Source organism: Schistocerca nitens, chromosome 9, assembly GCF_023898315.1.
Source record: "Schistocerca nitens isolate TAMUIC-IGC-003100 chromosome 9, iqSchNite1.1, whole genome shotgun sequence".
NCBI lineage: Eukaryota > Metazoa > Arthropoda > Insecta > Orthoptera > Acrididae > Schistocerca > Schistocerca nitens.
In genome coordinates, this window is record NC_064622.1 from 138,549,162 (window position 1) to 138,576,488 (window position 27,327).

The 27,327-nt window shown below is 38.7% G+C and overlaps 1 protein-coding gene across 1 annotated transcript in view; it reads right to left on the reverse strand.

Annotated features, from left to right (window-relative positions):
* LOC126203514 (uncharacterized) overlaps positions 1-23,893 on the reverse strand; it is a 73,673-nt gene extending 49,780 nt beyond the window's left edge. The window contains exons 1-4 of the mRNA XM_049937839.1: positions 23,695-23,893; positions 19,962-20,086; positions 15,055-15,221; positions 2,512-2,709 (exon numbers count right to left, since the gene is read on the reverse strand). Of these exons, the coding sequence (XP_049793796.1) occupies positions 2,512-2,709; positions 15,055-15,221; positions 19,962-20,086; positions 23,695-23,832 (628 nt within the window). The 5' untranslated portion in view covers positions 23,833-23,893. The remainder of the gene's footprint in view (positions 1-2,511; positions 2,710-15,054; positions 15,222-19,961; positions 20,087-23,694) is intronic.
* Positions 23,894-27,327: the final 3,434 nt, after the last annotated feature.

The following is a 27,327-nucleotide window of genomic DNA, read 5'->3' on the forward strand; positions in this document are numbered from 1 at the left end:
GAATAGATAAAAATCACATGGTACTAAGTTAGGTGAATAAGTTGGGTGGTCTAACAATGGGATGCTGTACTTTGCTAGCGACAGACAATGCAATATATACGAAGATAGTAATTGTTCTCAAAAGAACAGATACCATTCATGAAAGGGCAGCTTCACTAAAATAAATGATAATTAATTGAAACCCTCAGCTGCCAACAGGTGTTGTTGACATACCTCGATGGGGACAGCTGAAAATGTGTACCCCGACTGGGACTCGAACCCAGGATCTCCTGCTTATGCGGCAGACGCTCTATTCATCTGAGCCATCGAGGACACAGATGAATAGCGCGACTGCAGGGACTTATACCTTGCATGCTTCCCATGAGACCCACATTCCCAACTGTCCACAATCTATATAAGTAATGTTCCAAATTGATACATTTATTCTAGAGAAGCTGTATGGTCATCAATGGTATCTGTTCTTTTGAGAACAGTTACTATCTTCATATATAGTTAAACTGCTACCCGGGCAATGACCTTCATCTGTGTGAATGCGTACAAGTTGCCCTAACTCTTACGGGAATCGTCACTTTAGTGGGCATGAGCAATTAGTGGATGGGCAAAGTATCTATTAGGAACATTACGTATGTAGATTGTGGATGGTTGGAAATGTGGGTCTTATGGGAAGCATACAAGGAATAAGTCCCTGCAGTCATGCTATTCAAGTGTGTCCTCGGTGGCTCAGACAAATAGAGCGTCTGCCGTGTAGGCAGGAGATCCCGAGTTCGAGTCCCAGTCGGGGCACACATTTTCAGCTGTCCCCATTGAGATATGTAAACAACGTCTGTTGGCAGCTAAGGGTTTCAAATACTTATCATTTAATGCAGTATATGGCAGTGTTTTGTCTTGATGCAGAACCCATGGCCCATGACTTGTTCTTCCACAGTCCATGTCTTTTTCCCGTATTTTCTCACAGAGTTGAGCAATATGCTCAAGGTAATAATGTTGATTGATAGTTTGACCTTCAGGAAGATATGCAGTTCCAAGAATATTGAAAAAAACACAACCAACATTGCTTTGAATCTTGATTAGCTCATTCTATCTTTTCCCACTCAGTGAAGTTGGGCATTTCCAGTGCAAGGATTAGCACTTAGTTTCTGGATCATAAGTGACAAATGAAGATTTGCCACATGTCGTCATCCTTTCCAAGAATTTAAGATCATTTTAAATGGTATTCAAAGTAAGTGCTAACCTTTTTGTGGTCTTGTTTTTGTTCGATCATGATAATTTTTGGCATGAATTTGGCACACACTTTCCTAAACTTACATTAATTATGTAAATCTTGCCTTAAGCACTTTTTGTCAATTCCTACATTTTCAGAAATCAAATACTTGACCAACAATTAGATTGAATCACATTGCGGAATTTTCAATATTTTAATCCATTTCTAATGCTGAATGGTGAATCAAGTGTGATTGATCTTCAACCATCTGGGTCACCTTGGAAATGCTTGAACTTCTTTAAAACTTGTATATGTGATGAACAGTCTTTGGTATGTTTTCTTTTAGAAAAAGATAAGTTTCAGTGGCAGTTTTTCCAAGTTTCATATGAAACTTCACAACAATTCATTGCTGTATTATTACACATATTACTTTTGGCAAAACAAAATAACACCTCTTGCACAAATTAAGGGCACAGCCACAGTGATTTGACTACAGACACCGGAGATGCTGCATTTGACTGAGAAGGCTCCACTCTTCACAGCCATTGGTCATTCATTCACGGTACGGCATGTTGTTCTAAAAGAAAAGGAAGGAAGATTTGGTGTAATGTCCTGTTAACATTGAGGTCATTAGATTGGGTTGTTTTGGGAGAAGACCAGACAGCGGGGTCATCGGTCTCATCAGATTAGAGAAGGACGGGGAAGGAAGTCGGCCGTGCCCTTTCAAAGGAACCATCCCGGCATTTGCCTAGAGCAATTTGGGGAAATAATGGAAAACCTAAATCAGGATGGCCAGATGTGGGTTTGAACTGTCAAGAGGTCATTAGAGACAGAGCACAAGTTTGGACTGTGTCAAGGAAGGGGAAGGAAGTAAGCCGTGCCCTTTCAAAGGAATCATCCTGGCATTTGCTGGAGCAGTTTAGGAAAATCACAGAAAACCTAAATCTGGATGTCCAGACATGGGTTTGAACTGTTATCCTTGCAGTGAACTAACCATGGCTCCACCTCACATGGTCCTGTTATTTTATACCCACATGTCATGTGTAGCTTTCAATGTTCATAGCCTCTACTGTTCAGTGAGCTGTTACCTTCACTCCGTAAATTTTATAAAGTTCACAATACATCTTAATAGAATTAAATCAAAATCAATTAAAATAATTTTATTAGATGACATATGCCTAACTGAAGGCCATTGCATTTTGTCACAATTTTTGGAATTCTACAGTTGATGAAAGTTAATGTTGATATTTGCTACAGAAATTAGTAGTTACTTATGGTTGTCACAAAATTAGTATGACAAGAGTACTAACCAAGATTTTCAACAATCTTGCGCCTGTCTTGCATAGGCTCACAAACAGTAACCTTTCGATGGCCCTGGACATGAAGTATACAGGCCCACAAGTTGCCTATAATGCCAGCACCTATGATAAGAATGTGAGATCCTACAGGTACAGGGCTGAGCATGTCCCAACCATGGGACACACATGAAATTGGTTCTACCAGTGCACCTGAAAAATAATGAGAAAAACTTGTGAACTAATGTAAAAAAGTACAATATGTAAGTGAATAAAATCTTAATAATGATAAAATTAAATCATCATAAAGATTGGTGAACTGTTCTTAGGTTATCAACTGAGAAACAGTATCATACTGGTTCCATATTTCTACAAGTTCCCTAATCATCATGTTCTGGGAATCTAAGATTCCTGGAGGAAGTTATCCTCTACAGATACCAAGTGGCGTTCCTTCTTGCCATTGAAAACCACAGACTGGTCATTATGTTTCTTGTGAAGCAAATGTCACAGGTGGTAGGTAATTAGTAAGGGGGTTGCTTTCTCTGAAACCTACTTAGAACCAGTCGTGGCTCGTGAGTGTACATTGTGGGTGTTCACAAATTTTTAGATTCAAATAAATTTGGGAGTGTGAAATTAAAAGCATCTGCTCTATAACAGTTGTGCTTATCAACAAGTTTATACAACTACAGTTACTGTCAATAATAATTACAATGACAATAATAAGATTCATAACCGATCTGACAAAAGTAAGAATTGTTTTGTGGAATTTTGTTGTTTTGTACATAAATATGTACAGTTTAGGACAATAATGTGTAAGCTTCCACAACTCTCTGTTTCACATTTTTGTGCAAGTGGGAGTTTTTGTGCTTTTACATTTTTTTGGACAAGTGTGCAAGATCCCTAACAGATGTATTAATTCACAAATTTACTTCCGGGCAGAAAATCAGATATTCTTATGCTGCACCTACATAACATCTTGTGCTAACTGTACACTTTCCTTGTTAAATGTTCACTTGTAGTCACGCCTATTTGAGTTCGTCACTCCCACAGTCAAAGGATCTGTTCTCAATGGTTCTAGTTCCTTTGTGGCTAACGTTTCCTGATAATTTACTTTTACATTCCTAGAATGAGATTTTCACTCTGCAGCAGATTGTGTGCTGATATGAAACTTCCTGGTAGATTAAAGCTGTGTGCTGGACTGAGACTCAAACTTGGGACCTTTGCCTTTTGTGGGCAAGTGCTCTACTGAATGAGCTACCCAAACACAACTCATGACATATCCTCACAGATTTACTTTTCTGTTAGCATTTAAAATAGATTCAACACAGTTCATGTTTACACTGCACACAAAAGCCGATTCCCACACAGTAAACAACCAACTCCAAACACAAACTGCCATTTGGGGGAAATGGTTAAACTCAAGTAGTAATGACTACCAACACGGTCACTTGACTGGAACTCAAAAGAGGTGCCAAGATCCATAATGGCCTAAAGGACACCACCATTGGTTCCACATTTAAGTGAATATCAGAGAAACCAGTGATATAACTTTTGATAAATTTTATTATATGTATATTTTGTGCCTACAACACAGATAAACCTGACTCACCATAAGATCAACAAATTTCAGAAATATGAATAAATGCTACAATCTCACAATCAACAGTGATGTGCTTTCAGCCCTTATGATTGTCACCACCTCCAATGGATTTCTGTGCGATAAAATTCATAACTTAATATTTTATAACTCATTAAGAAATGCGCAAAATAGGTTTACTGTCAGTACAACTTTAATGTACTTTACTATATAGTGAATGAATTAGTGTATCTGAGGAGTGTGCTATCATCTAGTGAGGTTTATGTCACTTGAATGGGGATAAAAGTTTGTCACAGTGTGCTACCATCTGGTGGCAGTGGTGTAAACTTCTAGTGGAGTGGCAAGGGTTAGCTGTGCACCTTGTGAACCATGCAAGCTGTTTATCAAATCCATATGCATTTGGCCCCTAAGTCAATTATGTCACACCAAGTCATTCATGTGCAAATGCTCCTTAAAACATGCACAACTGAAGCTGTGTTCATGACCCAGATGCCAAGTTTCATGGAATCTATATGAGCAGTAGTGCAGTAGATTTAAGTGCCATATCTTTCAGTTTGGAGCATCTATGTTATGTTTAACAGCATTCAAAGAAAAATAACCAATAAATCTGCAAGGTGTTGAAAGTTAGGATGGTCATGTGCTCTTGTCCTCTTACACAGCAGCTGCCACTGCTTAGAACATATAGTTCAGAAGCAAAGTCATGATTAGAAACATATTAGTTTTAATAGCAACAGGTAGACATGATCCTTTGAGGATATCCACACTGAAACTTTTATCACTACTGTATTTTATGGACTATATGACCCATTTTAATTTTTAAGCACTTTTTTAAAATATAACATTTTTTTTATGACTTTTACAAGTAGACTGCAGGGCCAGACTAAAAAGCATCTTAGTTTATAAAATCCTTCAAAATCTTCATCTGAACTTTGTTCTTCTTCTTCTTCTTCATTTTTGTCATTGTTTTCCTCTTCGTACTTAAGACGATCTTCACTGTATCGAGAGCATTACTTATGCTGCACTTCTTGAAAGATTTAACAATGTCTTCTCTCACTCAAGGCCATGACTGTTTTATCCACTGACATATTTGTTGGATTGTAAGTCATTTTAAAACCTCCCTTCGGAGTGAATTCATGTTGTGTTTCATCCATCATCCATTTGTTCCATTCCTCTCTCATATACAGGGTGTTACAAAAAGGTACGGCCAAACTTTCACGAAACATTCCTCACACACAAATAAAGAAAAGATGTTATGTGGACATGTGTCCGGAAACGCTTAATTTCCATGTTAGAGCTCATTTTAGTTTCATCAGTATGTACTGTACTTCCTCGATTCACCGCCAGTTGGCCCAATTGAAGGAAGATAATATTGACTTCGGTCCTTGTGTTGACATGCGACTCATTGCTCTACAGTACTAGCATCAAGCACATCAGTATGTAGCATCAACAGGTTAGTGTTCATCACGAACGTGGTTTTGCAGTCAATGCAATGTTTACAAATGCGGAGTTGGCAGATGGCCATTTCATGTATGGATTAGCACGGGGCAATAGTCATGGCGCGGTATGTTTGTATCGAGACAGATTTCCAGAACAAAGGTGTACCGACAGGAAGATGTTCCAAGCAACTGATCGGCGTCTTAGGGAGCACGGAACATTCCAGCCTATGACTCGCGACTGGGGAAGACCTAGAACGACAAGGACACCTGCAATGGATGAGGCAATTCTTCGTGCAGTTGATGATAATCCTAATGTCAGCGTCAGAGAAGTTGCTGCTGTACAAGGTAACGTTGACCACGTCACTGTATGAAGAGTGCTACGGGAGAACCAGTTGTTTCCGTTCCATGTACAGCGTGTGCAGGCACTATCAGCAGCTGATTGGCCTCCACGGGTACACTTCTGCGAATGATTAATCCAACAATGTGTCAATCCTCATTTCAGTGCAAATGTTCTCTTTACGGATGAGGATTCATTCCAACGTGATCAAATTGTAAATTTTCACAATCAACATGTGTGGGCTGACGAGAATCCGCATGCAATTGTGCAATCACGTCATCAACACAGATTTTCTGTGAACGTTTGGGCAGGCATTGTTGGTGATGTCTTGATTGGGCCCCATGTTCTTCCACCTACGCTCAATGGAGCACGTTATCATGATTTCATACGGGATACTCTACCTGTGCTGCTAGAACATGTGCCTTTACAAGTACGACACAACATGTGGTTCATGCAGAATGGAGCTCCTGTACATTTCAGTCGAAGTGTTGGTATGCTTCTCAACAACAGATTCAGTGACCAATGGATTGATAGAGGCGGACCAATTCCATGGACTCCATGCTCTCCTGACCTCAACCCTCTCGACTTTCATTTATGGGGGCATTTGAAAGCTCTTGTCTACGCAACCCCGGTACCAAATGTAGAGACTCTTCATGCTCATATTGTGGACGGCTGTGATACAATACGCCATTCTCCAGGCTGCATCAGCGCATCAGGGATTCCATGCGACGGAGGGTGGACGCATGCATCCTCACTAATGGAGGACATTTTGAACATTTCTGTAACAAAGTGTTTGAAGTCACACTGGTACGTTCTGTTGCTGTGTGTTTCCATTCCATGATTAATGTGATTTGAAGAGAAGTAATAAAATGAGCTCTAACATGGAAAGTAAGTGTTTCCAGACACATGTCCACATAACATATTTTCTTTCTTTGTGTGTGAGGAATGTTTCCTGAAAGTTTGGCCTTACCTTTTTGTAACACCCTGTATACTTTAAATGGTTTATTTTGCAGAACACCAAGGGGTTGCAATTGTGAAGTAAGTCTTCTTGGAATAATGGCAAGCTCTGTATTAACCTGTCTCAATTTCTCTTTCACAGAATTTTTGAAATTGATCTAGCATGATAAGATAACTCTTCTTCAACAAAGCACCTTTCCTTCTCTCTCATGCCCTATTAATCCATAATTTCATACCAGCCTCATCCACCCTACCCTTTTCATGTACATGAGCAACACCTGGTAGTATTTCAGAAGGTCTTGGCATTATTTTGTGCTTGAAAATGATCAGTAGATTAAATTTAGTATCATCAGCACAACATGAAAGGAAAACAGTGTAATACATTTTTTCAGGTTCACTAGTTTTTATAGTTACAATTTTAGTACCTTCCATTGCAACGGTTCTCTTACTTGACACATCAAATGTCAAAGGTGTTTTTTCCATATTTGCTATTTGGCTTAATTCTGCACTAGTTTTCTTTCAACATACAGTAATAAAGTGATGGAAGGTTAATATTTTCTCTTTATACTCTTGTGTCATTTTATAAGATATTTTTGTTTTGGTTCACATGCTAAGTCCATGACACTCCATAAACCTGTAGCACCAATCAACTCCACCCTTAAAGTCTGTTAAGTTCCAGTGTAGTGCTAGCTTACAAGCATGTGTTTGAATCTTTTTTTTACTAATTCCAATGCCATTTTGATGGTGTCACTGAATGCATTTCAATGCATTGTGGAGGTTATCGCCTGCAAGAGTCGACCGCCTCATCTCTGAGAACCAACTTCTTTGAAAACTGTTGATCTCAGTGTGTTCCGAACTCTGTATTCGAGCGGATGTGTTTGTACCGACTTGATCAAAATAAAGTTAATTCATTATAAACGAGCAAATACTTAATGTTGGGTTCGATATTACTGTATGTAACATCGTGATCCCCACATTGGTGAGCCCGACTCTCATGAACGCCGCTTATGATGCCAGAAATGTGTACTGGAACATCGCCATGGACAAACAATGCAGCAACTCTTTGTCGGATTTCTACGTCTATCGACTTTGCATTGCGCCGCATCTGGATGCAGTGTACAGGAAGTGTAATTAGTGTGTAAATTCCTGACTCTTGTGTGAATCATGCTTTTTGACAACTTTCATCACCTTCTCACACATCAACAATGCGACCGAGGTGCACACGTCGTCCGTCGAAACCCATTCAACGCATCGGTAATTTCACTTCCAGACAGTGCAGTGCCACTTCGCCAATTAATTTGGACTATCTTGACTTGCTTTTGTGTAATGAATTAACTTTGTGCAGTGCTTCGATACTGGACAATCATGCCAAACAATGGACTATGTTGCAAATCCCAGTGAGCACGAACTCCAAATTATGGCTAAATTGCATGCCTGGTCGAATTCACAGGAACAATTTCATCAAGGACATCCTACCGATCAACGACAGTGCACCAATTACACCAACGAAAATGCTGGCTGTTTCTCAGTGCAACACTGGACATGCCACACCACCCTCTACACAGCACCTGAGCCGCAGTGACTCTGCTTGACCGCTATCGACAGCCACGTCACGGTCGCCGCCTGCTGGCTCGCTGAACTCGACCCAGTCAAAACAATCAGCTGCGCATGTCAACAACTCGCCGACACTACACATGCTTACTGCCCGGCCGTTCACTACTCAATGTCGCCCGCAACTTGTTTACCCACCCCAGAAGACAATTTCAGCCGTATCAGTGCTTCATACAGTAATGAACGTGTTCTCACTCTGCTGCCGCCGAGTACTGAGTTTCACATTCACGATCACCCACACGATCTCTTCTACTCGAACTGTTACGTCAATACTGTGCCGCCGACCTTGTCTTGTACGGCAGGTTACCCTTTGATAGAGACAGATTCTGATTTCGACCCCATCTTACTCAGTGATACACAGCAGACTGCTTCACGACTTACATTTTCGTCTGAACAGCTGCAACAGCTACATGAGCAAATTGCGACATACAACTTGTTGGTACAAGATCAGTTACACATGCTCCAGCCGACACTGACCGAGTGCGACATGCAACGAGATGCTCCTGTCATTGTTCCACCTCCGACTGCTGATGATCCTTCGCCGTTACTACCAGCTACAACTAATACCCTGATGATGATGCTACATGGATCTATGTCCCAGATGTCACAACTGTCATCATCACGCCACCTCAAGTGGGAATTCTACGTTACTGATGTGATACAAGCAACTTATTTACGCTGCTGCCACCTTTCCTTGGTAGTTCCAAACACCTCATTTCTGTACCACGGCATGACCAGCCGCATTCCAGTGCCTCTTGCTTTGCCGCCCTCTTCACTACCTCCGCAATGTACGACCAAAACATCTGCCGTTTCTGCTTCAACGAGTGAGCATCCTTCCGTTCTGACACACGACTGTGCAGCAGTTTCGCGCGAGCAGCTTGCAGCCTTATCACTTGACCGCAGCGCCAACAGCAACAGCACACATGCTGTTCCAGTTCCATCAAACTGTGTTGCCTCTCTGTCACGGACCAGTAGTTCATCCACCAATTCGACTTCTTCACGTTCACATTATGTCTCATCGCCTTCCTGCTCCGACCATGGTTTTGCCGACCACGTCCGCCTTCCACCACCTCTCGCCGTCACCATGCCTCACGCACAGGGCTCATGGTCATGCCCCCCAACCTTCGATCACAGCTGTGTCGCACATCAAAACACCAACACTGTTAGCTCCGCTTAGAACATCCTGCCATCTACCGCTGTACCACACTCACTGTCCACGGACTCTGAGGTGACGCTTCCGTCTATGCCAAAGTAATCCGCCGCCAAGGTCTGTCATGTGCAGCTTGCTGTTTTCTCCCCTGCTGTGACATCAAGTGCCTCTATAACTCCGTCGTTATTGCGAGCGTTGCTCATCCGGCATCTCTTACGCAACCTGTTAAGCCACAGCATGCTTGTTCCTTTATGTCATACGGCCAATAACAAACTGTTACTGGACACGTTGCACTTACCATGGCACTTGCCGGCAAATACTTCAACAATACATCGCATCGGATCTTCGACGCACTCCGTGCCTTTGATCGGATCAAAACTCCGCTGTGCCGCACAGCCTCGGCACGACAATGTTCTCCCCACTGACACGCCACCGCCTACTGCTCCCACAGTGCCATTAGCAGCATGGCACGGTCAACCTGTGGACGCCTTCCACGCCTGCTTCCCTCCACCGGTTGTGCCTACCAAGACATCGAGAAATGGTCCGATCGTGCCTCGCACTAGCACCTGCCATGACACGATTGGTCACACGCATCTGTGCCATCAGCTGGCCGGGTGCGCACATGCCTCTCATCATCCTTACTATGCTCTGCACTACTGGCAAGGGCTCTGAGGCAGTTATTGACTGCAAGAGTCGACCGCCTCATCTTTGAGAACGAACTTCTTTGAAAACTGTTGATCTCAGTGTGTTCCGAACTCTGTATTCAAGCCGATGTGTTTGTACCGACTTGATCAAAATAAAGTTAATTCATTATGAACAAGCGAATACTTAATGTTGGGTTCGATATTACCGTACATACATCTTGATCCCCACAGCATCATTTTCTAGTTTTGGCCATTTTGCATTCAGTCCTCTATTTGCACATTTAACCTTTTTCATTTTTTTCATTTCTTCTTTATTAGCACACCACTCATGAATGATTTTTTCCATTAGTGGAGGGCCAAATTGCTGACCAGCTGCTCTCTTTCCATGTTCTTCTGCACATGCTATTACTTTCAATTTATAGGCCACATCATAAGAATACCTCTTTTTTTCCATTACAAAACTGGTTACTAACAAAAATACTGTATTGTTACTGATAATACAAATCATGTTCAATTCATATGTTGAAAACACAGGTCACACTGATCTACAAGAAAGGTAGCAAAAGTGATTTACAGATTTACTATCCAGTATCACGATATCCACCTGCTGCAGCATTTTAAAACATACTGTGATCTCAAATGTAACTATTACCTCAAATACAATGGCTACTCCATGCCAACTAAAATGTATTCCAAAAACATTGGTGTTGCAAGACATATCTGTGATATTGTGACATTACATCCTGAAAGCCATGGATCAAAGCAATCAAAAAACTCATATAAACAATTCAATAAAAGAAAACAGTAGGTGAGAGGAAGAACAGTGGCCATTTTTTCATTAACTGGTTTTCTCCTAATACCCAAGAGGTACTGCAATTCCTTTAATTATCAGTGTGACTAAATTAGCTCTAGTTCTAACCAGTAGCTAGTACAATTTAACATAAATGCAGTAATTAAAATAACACCTCTGTCGCAATGTCCTTTGTGCTGTCAGTTTTGAAAAATAGGCAATAATCTAATTATATTTGACAGCTGTCTGAAGACAGAGGCCTAGTCTTCTGAAACTGACAGCATTGTCAATCAAGGAGATTGAGGGCATGGTGGAATTTTATTTACAGCATACATGCATAAGTTTACAGCGATAGCCTGCAGTGATTGTTTCTGTATGTTAATGTGTAACTTGATTTGCTTCACATCCTATAACACTCTCTTTCACTGTAAGATTTATAGAACATGTTACCTGAATGAATTAGTTAATTAAAAATTGTGATAGTTGGTAATACAACCTACAGAAGCAGTTTGGGATAACTGCTGCTCTCTATTAATATCTGTTTCAACTTTCTTCATATTATAAAAAAATGTCCTCTATATCTATGAAATGTGATGTATGAATGAATGAACGCTGTATTTTGTCCTTATTAATAGGCTAGATAGCTCAAGATTCATTGTTGTTGTTGTTGTGGTCTTCAGTCCTGAGACTGGTTTGATGCAGCTCTCCATGCTACTCTATCCTGTGCAAGCTTCTTCATCTCCCAGTACCTACTGCAACCTACATCCTTCTGAATCTGCTTAGTGTATTGATCTCTTGGTCTCCCTGTACGATTTTTACCCTCCACGCTGCCCTCCAATGCTAAATTTGTGATCCCTTGATGCCTCAAAACATGTCCTACCAACCGATCCCTTCTTCTAGTCAAGTTGTGCCACAAACTTCTCTTCTCCCCAATCCTATTCAATACCTCCTCATTAGTTACGTGATCTACCCACCTTATCTTCAGCATTATTCTGTAGCACCACATTTCGAAAGCTTCTATTCTCTTCTTGTCCAAACTATTTATCGTTCATGTTTCACTTCCATACAAGGCTACACTCCATACAAATACTTTCAGAAACGACTTTCTGACACTTAAACCTATACTCGATGTTAACAAATTTCTCTTCTTCAGAAATGCTTTCCTTGCCATTGCCAGTCTACATTTTATATCCTCTCTACTTTGACCATCATCAGTTATTTTGCTCCCCAAATAGCAAAACTCCTTTACTACTTTAAGTGTCTCATTTCCTAATCTAATTCCCTCAGCATCACCCGACTTATTTCGACTACATTCCATTATCCTCGTTTTGCTTTTGTTGATGTCATCTTATGTCCTCCTTTCAAGACACTGTCCATTCCATTCAACTGCTCTTCCAAGTCCTTTGCTGTCTCTGACAGAATTACAATGTCATTGGCGAACCTCAAAGTTTTTATTTCTTCTCCATGGATTTTAGTACCTACTCCAAATTTTTCATTTGTTTCCTTTACTGCTTGCTCAATATACAGATTGAACAACATTGGGGAGAAGCTACAACCCTGTCTTACTCCCTTCCAAACCACTGCTTCCCTTTTATGTCCCTCGACTCTTATAACTGCCATCTGCTTTCTGTACAAATTGTAAATAGCCTTTCGCTCCCTGTATTTTACCCCTGCCACCTTTAGAATTTGAAAGAGAGTATTCCAGTCAACATTGTCAATAGCTTTTTCTAAGTCTACAAATGCTAGAAACGTAGGTTTGCCTTTCCTTAATCTTTCTTCTAAGATAAGTCGTAAGGTCAGTATTGCCTCACGTGTTCCAGTGTTTCTACGGAATCCAAACTGATCTTCCCCGAGGTTGGCTTCTACTAGTTTTTCCATTCGTCTGTAAAGAATTCGTGTTAGCATTTTGCAGCTGTGACTTATTAAACTGATAGTTCGGTAATTTTCACATCTGTCAACACCTGCTTTCTTTGGGATTGGAATTATTATATTCTTCTTGAAGTCTGAGGGCATTTCACCTGTTTTATACATCTTGCTCACCAGATGGTAGAGTTTCATCAGGACTGGCTCTCCCAAGGCCTTCAGTAGTTCCAATGGAATGTTGTCTACTCCAGGGGCCTTGTTTCGACTCAGGTCTTTCAGTGCTCTGTCAAACTCTTCACGCAGTATCTTATCTCCCATTTCATCTTCATTTACATCCTCTTCCATTTCCATAATATTGTCCTCAAGTACATCGCCCTTGTATAAACCCTCTATATACTCCTTCCACCTTTCTGCCTTCCCTTCTTTGCTTAGAACTGGGTTTCCATCTGAGCTCTTGATATTCATACAAGTGGTTCTCTTCTCTCCAAAGGTCTCTTTAATTTTCCTGTAGGCAGTATCTATCTTACCCCTAGTGAGACAAGCCTCTACATCCTTACATTTGTCCTCTAGCCATCCCTGCTGAGCCATTTTGCACTTTCTGTCGATCTCATGTTTGAGACGTTTGTATTCCCTTTTGCCTGCTTCATTTACTGCATTTTTATATTTTCTCCTTTCATCAATTAAATTCAATATTTCTTCTGTTACCCAACGATTTCTATTAGCCCTCGTCTTTTTACCTACTTGATCCTCTGCTGCCTTCACTACTTCATCCCTCAGAGCTACCCATTCTTCTTCTACTGCATTTCTTTCCCCCATTCCTGTCAATTGTTCCCTTATGCTCTCCCTGAAACTCTCTACAACCTCTGGTTCTTTCAGTTTATCCAGGTCCCATCTCCTTAAATTCCCACCTTTTTGCAGTTTCTTCAGTTTCAGTCTGCAGTTCATAACCAATAGATTGTGGTCAGAATCCACATCTGCCCCTGGAAATGTCTTACAATTTAAAACCTGGTTCCTAAATCTCTGTCTTACCATTATATAATCTATCTGATACCTGTTAGTATCTCCAGGATTCTTCCAGGTATACAACCTTCTTTTATGATTCTTGAACCAAGTGTTAGCTATGATTAAGTTATGCTCTGTGCAAAATTCTACAAGGCGGCTTCCTCTTTCATTTCTTGCCCCCAATCCATATTCACCTACTATGTTTCCTTCTCTCCATTTTCCTACTGACGAATTCCAGTCACCCATGACTATTAAATTTTCGTCTCCCTTCACTACCTGAATAATTTCTTTTATCTCGTCATACATTTCATCAATTTCTTCATCATCTGCAGAGCTAGTTGGCATATAAACTTGTACTACTGCAGTAGGCACGGGCTTTGTGTCTATCTTGGCCACAATAATGTGTTCACTATGCTGTTTGTAGTAGCTAACCCGCACTCCTATTTTTTTATTCATTATTAAACCTACTCCTGCATTACCCCTATTTGATTTTGTATTTATAACCCTGTAATCACCTGACCAAAAGTCTGGTTCCTCCTGCCACCGAACTTCACTAATTCCCACTATATCTAACTTTAACCTATCCATTTCCCTTTTTAAATTTTCTAACCTACCTGCCCGATTAAGGGATCTGACATTCCAAGCTCCGATCCGTAGAATGCCAGTTTTCATTCTCCTGATAACGACGTCCTCTTGAGTAGTCCCCGCCCGGAGATCCGAATGGGGGACTATTTTACCTCCAGAATATTTTACCCAAGAGGACGCCATCATCATTTAATCATACAGTAAAGCTGCATGTCCTCGGGAAAAATTACGGCTGTAGTTTCCCCTTACTTTCAGCCGTTTGCAGTACCAGCACAGCAAGGCCGTTTTGGTTAATGTTACAAGGACAGATCAGTCAATCATCCAGACTGTTGCCCCTGCAACTACTGAAAAGGCTGCTGCCCCTCTTCAGGAACCACATGTTTGTCTGGCCTCTCAACAGATACCCCTCCGTTGTGGTTGCACCTACGGTACGGCCATCTGTATCGCTGAGGCACGCAAGCCTCCCCACCAACGGCAAGGTCCATGGTTCATGGGGGAAGCTCAAGATTCATAAAAAATGAAAATAAATTTTCATAATACACCCACACAGAAGGATAGAGAGAGAATGAGAGGGAGCTCCACTCACCTTGCTCAAAGGTAATCTTGTCTGGTAGTTTATACACTTGTCTGGCAGGTGCAAGGCAATATTCAGCCCACCCACCATCATTCATCATTCCTAAGTTTCTGTAGATGCCACCAATCTCACAGTAGTGAGGCTGCCCTCCAGTACAGGCATCACATGTGTCACAGCCACTGAAATGTGTACCATATGTAGTCTGAAGCATCAATGACTATGACACTGAAATGTTATAATTTGTAGACATGGATACAAACAAAAGGTAACAAATATGCTAACTTTTTGAGTCTGAAATTTCTCCTTTAATAATATATCATTTGGATTTGTTTCTTCAATACCACAAGTAAGATCCTAGTTCAGATACAATTAAGGCCTGATGTTTGTAGTAAAATCTATGAAGTATATGTGAGCATACCATTGATGATAAAAATGGTAATACACAAACATGCTTTCATTTTCTGTTGCACTGTGGAATAGTCTTCTGGGGGTAACAATTAAAATTAAAAATATATTTATCCTACAAAAATGAGCTGTAATAACATAGTGTTAAGTATAAGAATCCAGTTTAAAGTATAAAGTAGGACACATTACAGAGGAGTCTTCTAAGATTGTGATATCATCACATTCAGTTTCCAGTATATTTCTTTTTAGTAGCATTTGTGATTATATATATAAAGCAATGTCAGATGAATTGTGGCTTACAACAACTGTCTGCAGATTACACATTACTTAGTGTGACAGGAAGTACTGTGACTTCAGCAGTCACTACAAATCTTGGAATTTTTTGGTTGCCATACTGTTCACAGGAAATTATGTTGATTCATTGGTGAAGGCTTTGGAACTGTCCTGAAGTCAAGACTGATGTTCATAATTACAGGGCAGTGCTGAAAATGTGCCCCCAATCTTTCACCTGTCACCTCCTTGCAGAGCTATTGAGATGTTGAGCTATTGAGCTACAAAAATGGACAGGATGGTTTCCAAGCACCATAAACATCTCAGCAGTATATGTGCATGTCATGCATTATCAGTTTCCACAGGAACGCCTCACCCATTCCCCCTTATCTTTGCTTGACAATGGAATCACAACAGTAGTTATCATTTGTCTGAGGAGAAAGAAGATCTGTGATGGTTTGCTAATTCCACATTCAATTTTACATGGCTGAAAACACAGTCTTATTATGTGATAGATGTGCACATCTATACTTAATCTCTGGACCATATACATCTGTCAGTAAAAGCAAACATCATTCTCTCACTAAAGAAGAGAGAGAAAACAGTGTGAACTTTAGGATCAAAACGATGTCCTCTCCAGGAGTTAGGACATGGAATGAATTCTGCACATGATTTGTCATGGCTACTCAATAATGTGATGTACAGGAGAGATAAGGTACAGTAATATGCTGTTGAATGTCAATTCTTTTGGCCAATCTGAAGATGGTTTTAGGAGATTTCCCATATTCATCTAGTGATATACTGACCTTAAGCTACAATTTACTTGTCAGCCTAGAAAATGTATCTTCCAAGAACATTTTGCTCAAATTTATTTATGCCAATCACATTTAAAAAACAGAAAGCATAAAAGTAATGCAGTAATTCTGTTAACAAGATCAGAAGTGAATTTTTGTAAGGACCAGGTACAGAAGGGTGTGAAAAGGAGGGCTGATAAAGCATAAACACCATCTAATGCTTCAGCTCATATTAAAATTTCATCAAATGGTTTTAAACAGTTCCTAGTGGTTTCACTCAGTACACCAGAGCAAAATTTTTTGTTGCACTACTCTCCAAAGGATGTGCAATGATGATCAGCAGTGTTGCAGGCCCACAGTGTTCTTAGAGAAGGGTGAATTGTCCAGGGGGATGTCAGTAGTGTCAAAGGTTCTAAAGAATGTCATCCTGTTGTTCATCACACTGGGAACAGTCATATTTTACTGTGGAATGTGTGGGAATCAACACCAAAAAGGAAGGGGTGATTTAGTTGATGTACTTTATCCCACCCCCTGAAGCCTTTCTGTGTTGATTCTGAGCAGCACTGTGTCTGAAATACTTTATTCAGCCACCACAAGAAAACTACATGATTTCAATACTGGGCATTGGGGTTAGGACCTCTATTGCAGAGGCATCAAGAAAAGGCGTAAAAGTGGATGAGAAGGGTATGTTGATCTTCACCTTGTCTGACATGTCCATGGTGACAATGGGCATAATTGATGTGAAATGTTATGCTAATGTGACATTATTAACCCATCCTATACCTCATGTGAACTTCTGAGTTCTGCCTTTTTTTTCACATATGTCAACACCTTGCTGTTTGAAGTATCACTGAGCCTAAGGCTGAAGTCACAAGATGTCATGCTTTTGAACTATTACAGAGGAAGGCTGTAGGCATCTTTGAGCCAAATTTCAAATTTCTACAATGCAGTGGAAGATAATTATGGAGTTTCAAAAAAGCGACCTTATAATTGTGTTGTACAGTGTAATTTTTTGGATACCCACTATTTAGTCATATGAAGGTTTAAATTCAGATAATTAAATAAAAGTATGGCATCCATATTGACATTAATAATTTAAAATGGTTTGCTTTGCATATACTATTGAAATATCCTCACTGTTTAGGTATCAGAAATTTACCTGAAAATTACTGAGCAACTATCAATCATTTGAGATATGATAAATTTTGTGAACTTCTTGACAAATTTATTTCTTCAAATACATATTTCAAAACTAACCACATTTGTCATATCAAAAAGGCCAGTTTAGAAAATGTCCTCCATCTTGGAAAATTTTCTGTGGGCTACCACATCTTCCTGTCAATAGCTCTTGGTCAGATTCAGTATTTTGGGACTATGGTCTCCAATATGCTATCTGAAGATGTGAAGTACAAAACTGAGAATCTCTCAATATTTAACAAAAAATTAAAATTGTGCTTTATTAGCCACTTCTCCTTGTGAAGAAGCAAGCTGGGATCTTTTTACTTCCTCTCTTGTTTTGCCATCTGACTTCTTAATTTTTTTTCTTTTTAGCTAATTACCATTAACATACATAAGTACGATCTACATTTTCATGAAAGAGAAAGGTTGGCCCATGTTTTTAAAGAATATAGCACCAGATCTATTTTTGTGCTTAGTTTTGTGTATGTAATTAATTTCCTGATTCATTTTGACTATTCCTACCTAGTTAATATTTTTCATTATAGGATGAAATCAGTAATTGTTTCTTAACTTAAATTATATTATTGACTTATAAACAAATATAAATTCTGTATTAATTATAAACATTTGAAAGACAAAACCCTGTCATGCTTTAAGTACCTATTTGGCACTACACGGAAACATATAAGCAAAACCAGCCTTAATTAATTCCAAAGTTATTACCAGTTTTTTCAAAAGTATTTTTTGCATAACTATATCTGTTAATTTCACCATTTAAACAAATAACTCAGCTTAACTCTTGTAATAGAAGAAACTTTTAAAAAGAAAGAATTTTACCATGTATTCAGTTAATTGAATGAGGTATACTTAATTGTAATTTCTGTAACTCTAACATCAAACAATGTATAGTTTCAGTATCTATTATTGTGATTATATATAAGGGCCTGAAGTTTGGTCCCGAGACAGTCAATTAACTGCCAATTTTCAGACAAGAAACTCGTGCTGGTTAGGTCAACAAAGCTGCATCAACATAACTGTGAAGTAAGTGTAACAGGCCATGTGTTAAAACAATGACAGTGTCTGTTCAATACGTGCCACATTATTCTGCAAGAACTGTTTGGTTAGGTTTTTACTGCTCATAGATATTCAACAGTAAACTATTGTAGCAGTATGCTGATGTTTGACTGCAAGCTATTAATGAGGCTTATTGAAAGTTAAACAATAGTGCACTAGCCATATTAACTGAGTAATTTTGCAGGATTGTAAACAGTGAAAGTACTTTTGTGCAACTGTTGGCTGCATTATTTACAGTAGTCAGTGTTGAAATTCCACCCCCACCCCCCACCCCCACCCCCCACCCCACCCCATTTTTCAGCCAGTATAATAACGCAGTTTGTCAACACCAAGGACTATTAATGAAGAAATAAAGCAGGCGAATGTCACATCCAGATTATCTGGAACTGGAGAAGGTAAAACCAAATAGGCAAAACTTTTAACTGTATATTCTTACAGGATATAGAAAACTGTCAACTTATAAAAATTTTCAGTGTATGTTATTAAGAAAGCAGTAAAAGTTAAAAAAAAGCTACTCTGTACATCTAGGAAAATAACAGTTCTTTTTATATACATTTTTTTCCTTTTAATTCATTATCATCATTTATGACTTTAAGAGAGCAAATAGAGCATAGCTAATTAATGACTATAGCTAATAGCAGCAGTCTCTGGCAGGTACCGGTACTTCTCTCTATTACTCTGTACCTTGACTCATTCAACATCCCTGTCCATCATGGCATGTATGGAACACAGTGTATGTATGAACAATGAATGAAGAAAATCTAGAAGTAATGTAAGGTTATGGAAGTTAAAAACAAGCAAAGAAGCTGAACGTTTATGAGTAACTTGCATTTATAGAGCCTATATTTTGTTCCGATTTAAGATGATCATGCACATGCCCATAGTTATAAAATTCACTCCTATGTCTTCTGACTCTGTACTAGATCATTTTAGGTAAAACTGTATCAGACTGCTCTCATGTGGACTGTTGTACCAGTTAGTTCCATGACTTTTCTTAAGAGATTAACTATAAAAGTCAGTCCATAAATGTAACAATGTTACTGGCAATCACCTCTTTCATGGTAGCATCAGGGAATACTTTGCTGTCTGTGGTAGTTATACTGTCTAGTGTTCTTTTTTTGCTCTTAATAAAAACAAACAAGCTGCTTAATGACTGAGAAGCTGACATCCCATATGTTTCATGTGCAGGATTCTTACCTGTTTGGGTCAACAGCAACCCTGTCTCCTACTTTTAAGTGAGTCACGTTTGATCCAACAGCTGTAACAGTTCCACTGAACTCATGTCCCATGATAACTGGACTGTCAGAGCATGGAAATGAACCCTATTTAACATAGAAACCATTATTTTCACAGGAAAATTTGTGCTTTCATCAGGTACTTTTTGAAACTATTACAAAAACACAGAGGTTCATGATAGCTATAAACATTATTATGGCAAATCATAGTAGATGAAAACACTGCATTTTGGACATATTCAAAACTACAAAAAAATCTCCCATTCAGCACATTTTGTCAAAATATAAAAGGCCTCTAAAATATAAAGGAACCTTTTTTTTTAGTGATTGCCACACCACCTCGCATATGACATTTCCCTATTTTGTAATAATACAAAATGAGCTGCCCTTCTTTGGATTTTTTTTTTGTATGCAGGCATGATGAGTGAAAAATCTGAGAATTTTATGGAAACTCTTTTTCTTTTGCTTTGTCTTAGTGTAAGACGACTGTATTATTCTAGCCTGTTCTGATTTTATGTTTCTGTTCTTTGTCTCTTGATAAAACTGTAAAATATTTAATTTTATTGCTTCATCCAATTACTTTATGTGCACAATACAAGATTTTTACATTTCTGCTTACACATTTTCAAACTTACAGTAGTTTCTATAATTTAAATTTATTGCTTGGTTCTTACAAGCCCTTTACTTCAGACAAAATTCTTTCTTTGTAGGACACAAAATTTTCTCACATACCAGTAAATTTTTCTCACTACTTCTTTTATTAACTTTTATTTGTATTAGGGAAAAGATGGCTTCACAGAGTTTGAGAAACGAATATCTACAAAAATGAATTAAATTTCTCATTCACCATGCATGACAGGCAAACTTTTTCCAGTTTTTCTGTAGTAGAATATGTCTAGATATCTTTAAACTGAATTACCATATTTTCATAATAATAATAATAATTTTATTGTCTTTAAGCCATTACAGCAATAGACAAAGTCATACACATAATACAATACAGTACATGCTATAAAAGAACAGAATTGTTAATAACGTTACAGTTTAATATCACAGGTCATGAAATCCTTTATATTGTAGAATGGATTTACAACTAACCAGTTGTAAAGTGTTTGTATTGTTGCTCTGGTAAATTTTGTATAGCTTGTGGAAGTTTGTTAAATAATTTGTGGCCCATAAGTTCATAACTGTTAACTGATTTTGACAGTCTGTGGTAGGGCATATAGATACAGCTGTTTGTCCCAGTGTTGTAACAATGTATATTTGCCCTGCATTTTACTTTAGTTAAGTTCTTTTGTCTGTAGATTAAAACATAATAAATATACAGGTTTATTACTGTCATGATTTTTTGTTGAGTAAACAAAGGTTTACAATGAGCCTTGTATGGTGAGCCTGTAGTTATCCTAATAGCTTTCTTTTGCAGCAATAGTATATCATGCATACAAGTGCAGTTTCCCCATAAAATAATACCATAGGATATGATGCTTTGGAAAAATGAATAGTAAGATACTCTAACATAATTTTTAGGTGCACAGTACATTAATCGCCTTAACAAATAGATTACCCTAGACAATTTACCACTAATATACCTAATATGTGGATTCCAAGAAAGTTTATCATCCAAATATACCCCCAAAAATTTAACACAACTAGGATCATCTGATGGAAACGTGTTTCTTAATCTGAATACCATCTGCTGGGTTTTGCTTTCACTAAGCAAGAACCCATTTGCTTTAAACCAGAGTGAGTATATATAATTGGCTTGATTGCTAATGTTCTGTTAGCAAATACTCAAGCTCTCAGGACTTAATAAACCAAAGTTTTGTATAATTAATTAGTTGGTTGCATGTTCCATTGATCAATCACATGATATGGTAGCCGTTATGGTGTGGAACATGTCAAGTGCACAAGAAACGCACATATGAAACAAGATTTTTTAATACATAAGGACGGGTATACACTCGCATACACACACATATCCATCCACACGTATACAGACACAAGCAGACATATTTAACGACAAAGAGTCTGGGCTGTGCCCAAACTCTTTGTCGTTAAATATGTCTGCTTGTGTCTGTATATGTGTGGATGGATATGTGTGTGTGTGCGAGTGTATACCCGTCCTTTTTTCCCCCTAAGGTAAGTCTTTCCGCTCCCGGGATTGGAATGACTCCTTACCCTCTCCCTTAAAACCCTCATCCTTTCGTCTTTCCCTCTCCTTCCCTCTTTCCTGATGAGGCAACAGTTTGTTGCGAAAGCTTGAATTCTGTGTTTTGTGCCAAAGATAGACTGTTGTTTTTAAACTGGTCCTTGTTGATGAGAACAAATTTCATTAGTGAGTAAATGTACTGTGAGGTTGTTGTACGAATTCTCAATCTTTTAAAAAGATGCCTACAAGACTATGAAGCCCACACATTATTCTAAACATTTTCTTTTGAGCAGTGAATACTTCTTGTCAAAGTGTTGAGTTACCCCAAAATATTATTTCGTATGACAGCAGAGGGTGAAAGTATGCAAAGTATGTTAGCTTACTAATTTCTATATCCTCAAAATTGGCAATTATTCTGATTGCAAAAGTTGCTGAACCTAGTCACTTTATAAGATCCAAAATACGAATTTTCCAATTAAGATTCTCATCTATATGTACACCTGAAAACATAGTACGCTCTACCCTGTCTACTGACTTCTGTTGCTGTGTTAGATTTATTGAAGGAACTGTACTTTTTGCAGCAGAAAATTGGATGTAGGGATGTACTGTGTTTTTTTTTTCTTTTTTTTTTCAAAGTTTAAAGCAAGGCCATTTGCAGAAAACCAATTAATGACTTTTCCAAAGAACTTATTTGTACCATCTTCAATTGGAGTTTCTTTTACTGGATTAATAATGGTGCTTGTATCATCAGAAAACAGTTCAGCTTCTTGTTTCAGATAAGAAGGGAAGTTGTTCGCATACATCAAGAACAGAAGGGGACCCATGATTGAACCCTGTGGAACACCTAATGTATTTCACTCCAGTTAGATGAAGTGGCAAACTTATTTAGATCACTTGACCCATATAAAGAAACTTTTTGTTTCCTGTTCTGTAGCTATGACTTAAACCACTCATATGCTATTCCACTTATACCATAAAATTGTAATTTCTGTAACATAATGTCATGGTTCACGCAGTCAAATGCTTTGGACAAGTCACAGAAAATTCATATTGATGACATTTTACTATTTAAAGACTCTATTATGTGGACAGTGAAACTGTATATTGCTGTCTCAGTGGAACAGCATTTTTGAAATCCAAACTGTGATATACTAAGTATACCATTACTGTTGATGTGGCTAACTGCTCTTGAGTACATTACTTTCTCAAAGATTTTTGAAAATGCTGTAAGCAAGGATACTGGCCAATAATTATTGACATTATTTAATATGATACTGCTAGAAATAACCTGGGAGAACTGATTCTGACCAGTTAAGTCTCAAAACCTTACACACAGCTTGAGCTAGCAATATGACATATCCAATCAATAACGTTAGAAAAATGATGAAGCTGTGATTAGGAAATCCAGTTTACAGTGCCTATAATTACCTCCAGGAAAACATTAATTCTGTATTTTCATGTAAGTCACACAAACATACACACGCACACACAAACAAATATCTTTTGTCAAAAACATATTTGTCAAACAAATAATTTTGGTACTTGCCTCAAAAACATGTAGATCAGTGCCACACACTCCTGAATATGCAACTTTGACTAGGACCCAACCTTCCTTAACTGGTGGTACAGGTTTTTTAATTAGTGAAACTGTCTTGGTTTTGGAATTGAACTGTAATGCTTCCATTGCTGGATAAACTATCGTGCCTTGAACTTAAACAAGTATTTTGAGTCAAGAGGCAACTTGGCTAATGAGAGTAGCTTTATATAACACCGATAAGAGAATTGAACTGTGACATGCTGGGGTTATCCTTGTTGTATAATTAATACATCTTTGACAAATTATCTTATTAAAGCAGATTTCTTGGCAGCAGAAAACCAAAGCACACACAATGATAAATGAGAGCTTTACTAACAAAGACTGTTTATATGTTTTACATTTGTTATTCACTATTCCTCAGATGTGTTTTATATGAGATTCATCAACATGCAGGTACAGGGACAAAAATCATAGCACAATAAAGTTGGGAAATAATTACTTAGTTTATGATCCTGTGCATCTTTGTAGGGCACAAAATGAAGTTCTTGGTTCTTTCACATTTATTTAAAAAATATTAAAAGTGTAGTCTTCTCAATATTAACTGATTATTTAGATTCTCAGTTACCAGATACCTTAGTCACTGAACAGAAAAAATTTACTTGCAGGTAATGTAAGCAGTATTTAACAATCATTATACATCAGTAATAATACAGATAAAGAAACATATGGATTCACAGGAGACCTGTTTCCAACCAACTTCAACCTATTGCTTCCACACCAGGTTTACACTTCTTGGTTACTTTACAACATTATGTCAATGAATCCATTTTAATCTTAACTTTTCTCTTCATCTCTATCTCTCACCCTGGAACCTCTGCCTATACCCTGTAATTTTTTTGTTCAGCATTTCTTGCAGCACATTCTTTCCTGCCCTTGGCTCCCAGAGTAGGTTCCTGTCACCTCCCCATCACACACTTATGTGTTTCACATGAGGATCTCTCCCAATCAAATATTCTCCTGTTTCTCTTCCTCTCAAACCCATTGCCTTTCATTTATGGGCAACCTATCTATCTATCTGTCGCTTGAGCCTTTTCCCGCAGGGTCAGCCATCGTTAATTGGATTTGGCATGTTAATGTTTAAGGGGTGGCCGGATGCCCTTCCTGCCACCACCCCGTACCCCCCGGGAAGGAATTAGTGCACCCCAACTGTCTGCGTCGAGTGTAATCCATGGAATAGTGCAAATGTGTTCAGATGTCTGCGAGCCGTGTAACTGAGGCGGAACATGGGGACCAGCCCAGTATTCACCTAGTGGGATGTGGAAAACAGCCTAAAAACCACATCCAGGCTAGCTGGCACACCAGCCCTCATCGTTAATCCACTGGACGGATTCGATCCGTGGCCGGCGCGTGTACCCTAGTCTAGGAAGCAACGCATTAGCATTATCGGCTACCCTGGCGGGTCATTTATGCGCAACCTGTTATAGACAAAATCACTACTTCTGCCAGTCAAGACCCATTATTAGGAGTCAATAATGGCTGAGTGTCTGTAAGTTGTGTGTGTGTGCCAATCAAAAAATGTTCTTGGCATATATTCTTAAAATTTTACTCAATACTCTAAGGAACATTTAGATGGACAATAGTCTTTATATTTTAATACAAATGATATATAAAGATATACGTTATAGAGGGGAATTAAAAAAAGGTTTATAGAAAATAACAGATATAGTTATACGAACAATACTTTTGACAAATCTGGTAATTATTTTGGAATTAATTAAGGGCTGGCTTTGCAAATTTGTTTTTAATAGAGCCAAATAAACACTTTAAGAATCCTAGCAGTTCTTTTTCCAAATAATTATAATTAGTACAGAATTTATATTTGTTTGTAAGTCAACAACAATAGAATCTATGTCATGAAACAATCACTGATTTCACTCTATAACAAAACATATTAACTAGGAATAGTCAAAATAAATTAGGAAATTAATTACATACACAAAACTAAGCACAAAATTAGACCTGGTGCTATATTCCATAAGACTGAGGGACAACCTTTCTCTTTTATGGAAATGCAGATTATATTCATGTATGTTAATGATAGTTAGGCAAAAATGAAAATAAAATGAATTTAAGGAGGCAGATGGCAAAACAAGAAAGGTAATTAAGAGATCACAGCTTGCTTTGTCACAAGTTGTGGCTGTGTTATGTTTAGTAGAGTCACTCCCACCATAGAAGCTAGCAAATGAAACATAGGTCTTGTAATATCACACTTGGTCCCATTGATCAGCAATCCACTACCCTGCAACTCTAAACGTTTTGCTCCTGTAATTCTCCTCTGTTCATAACAACTGGCTACCACTATCATGTTGTTGTATACTGAGTGGTGTAAACCTCATCTGTGAAACAATACTGAGAAGGAAAGTTGCTACTCACCATATAGCGGAGATGCTGAGATGCGATAGGCACAACAAAAATGTGTGAAAATATGATTTAAGATTGATCAGCTCTTTCTAACATTGACGTTCCTCCACTCCGCCTCTGAAAAATATCATGACACACACACTTCCACCTGCGGCAATCTTGCATGCCAGGCATATAGTAATCATAAAGCTCATCCTCAGTCATCACCAGATGTTGATCCCTGTCTGCCACTACTAACAACACCCCCTCTTATTTAACTTGCACAAAATCCCCAATGCCATCAACTTCACCAGATAGGTGTAAGATTTAAATAGTGCATGCTTGCTCATTACTGGTACCCTAACTGACACAAACAATTGTGCATTATCTGTTGTCACCTTCAGTGTGGCACTACACTATTAGAATGACAGATTCTGGCTACCCAGCTCCACTACCAGCTGCAATTTCAGTAGTAACTCTTCCTGAACCTTCCTTAAACCGTGCTCAGGGGACAGCAAGACCAGATGCATTTGCTCTTGAAGCTTTTGATACATGGCTTCCTGTAAGTTTATCAGCTCCACTCTTGCATCCCAAATGCTATCTCATACATATTGCAACAATCATGTTAGTGTTATCCTCACAGCCAGTATCTGCATTCACATTTATATGGCACCCAAATCTTCATTCAAAGTACTAGCAAAGGGCATGGTATAATCTGTAATCTTCTTAGTAAACTGCTGAAGCATGCACGTGTTATTTAGCATCCCACCCCTAGATTCATAATTTGTATGGAATGCCACTCTGCTGTTGCTGCGTTTGCCTCAGCAAACTCTTTCACATCTTCCACAGTTTCATTCAATCTGTTCATATCAAATGCACCTCCTGTCCCAAACAAGGTTTCCAGTATCCTACCTGCTGCATTTATCCATCCCTTTTTTTTACCCTTCTGGCCTTGTACAGCATGTTGATTTTTGGTACTGGTTTGATTACCTCCTGTGTCTGCTTTTTTAAATGTGCATATCTCCCGAGTAGCTACCTGTGTTCCTTTACAATTTCCCTAAACACCCCATTACTACTCACTAACTGCTGCAGCTGTGAGAACATCCCTTCAGGCCTCCTTAACTCATTCTGTAGATCCCAAAAATTAAACACTAAGCTCAGTGATCAACTGTGGGTCGACAGCATTATATCTCATTGCATGGAAAATATAACTACTGCGCCCAGGTGATGACCCAGTGAAAT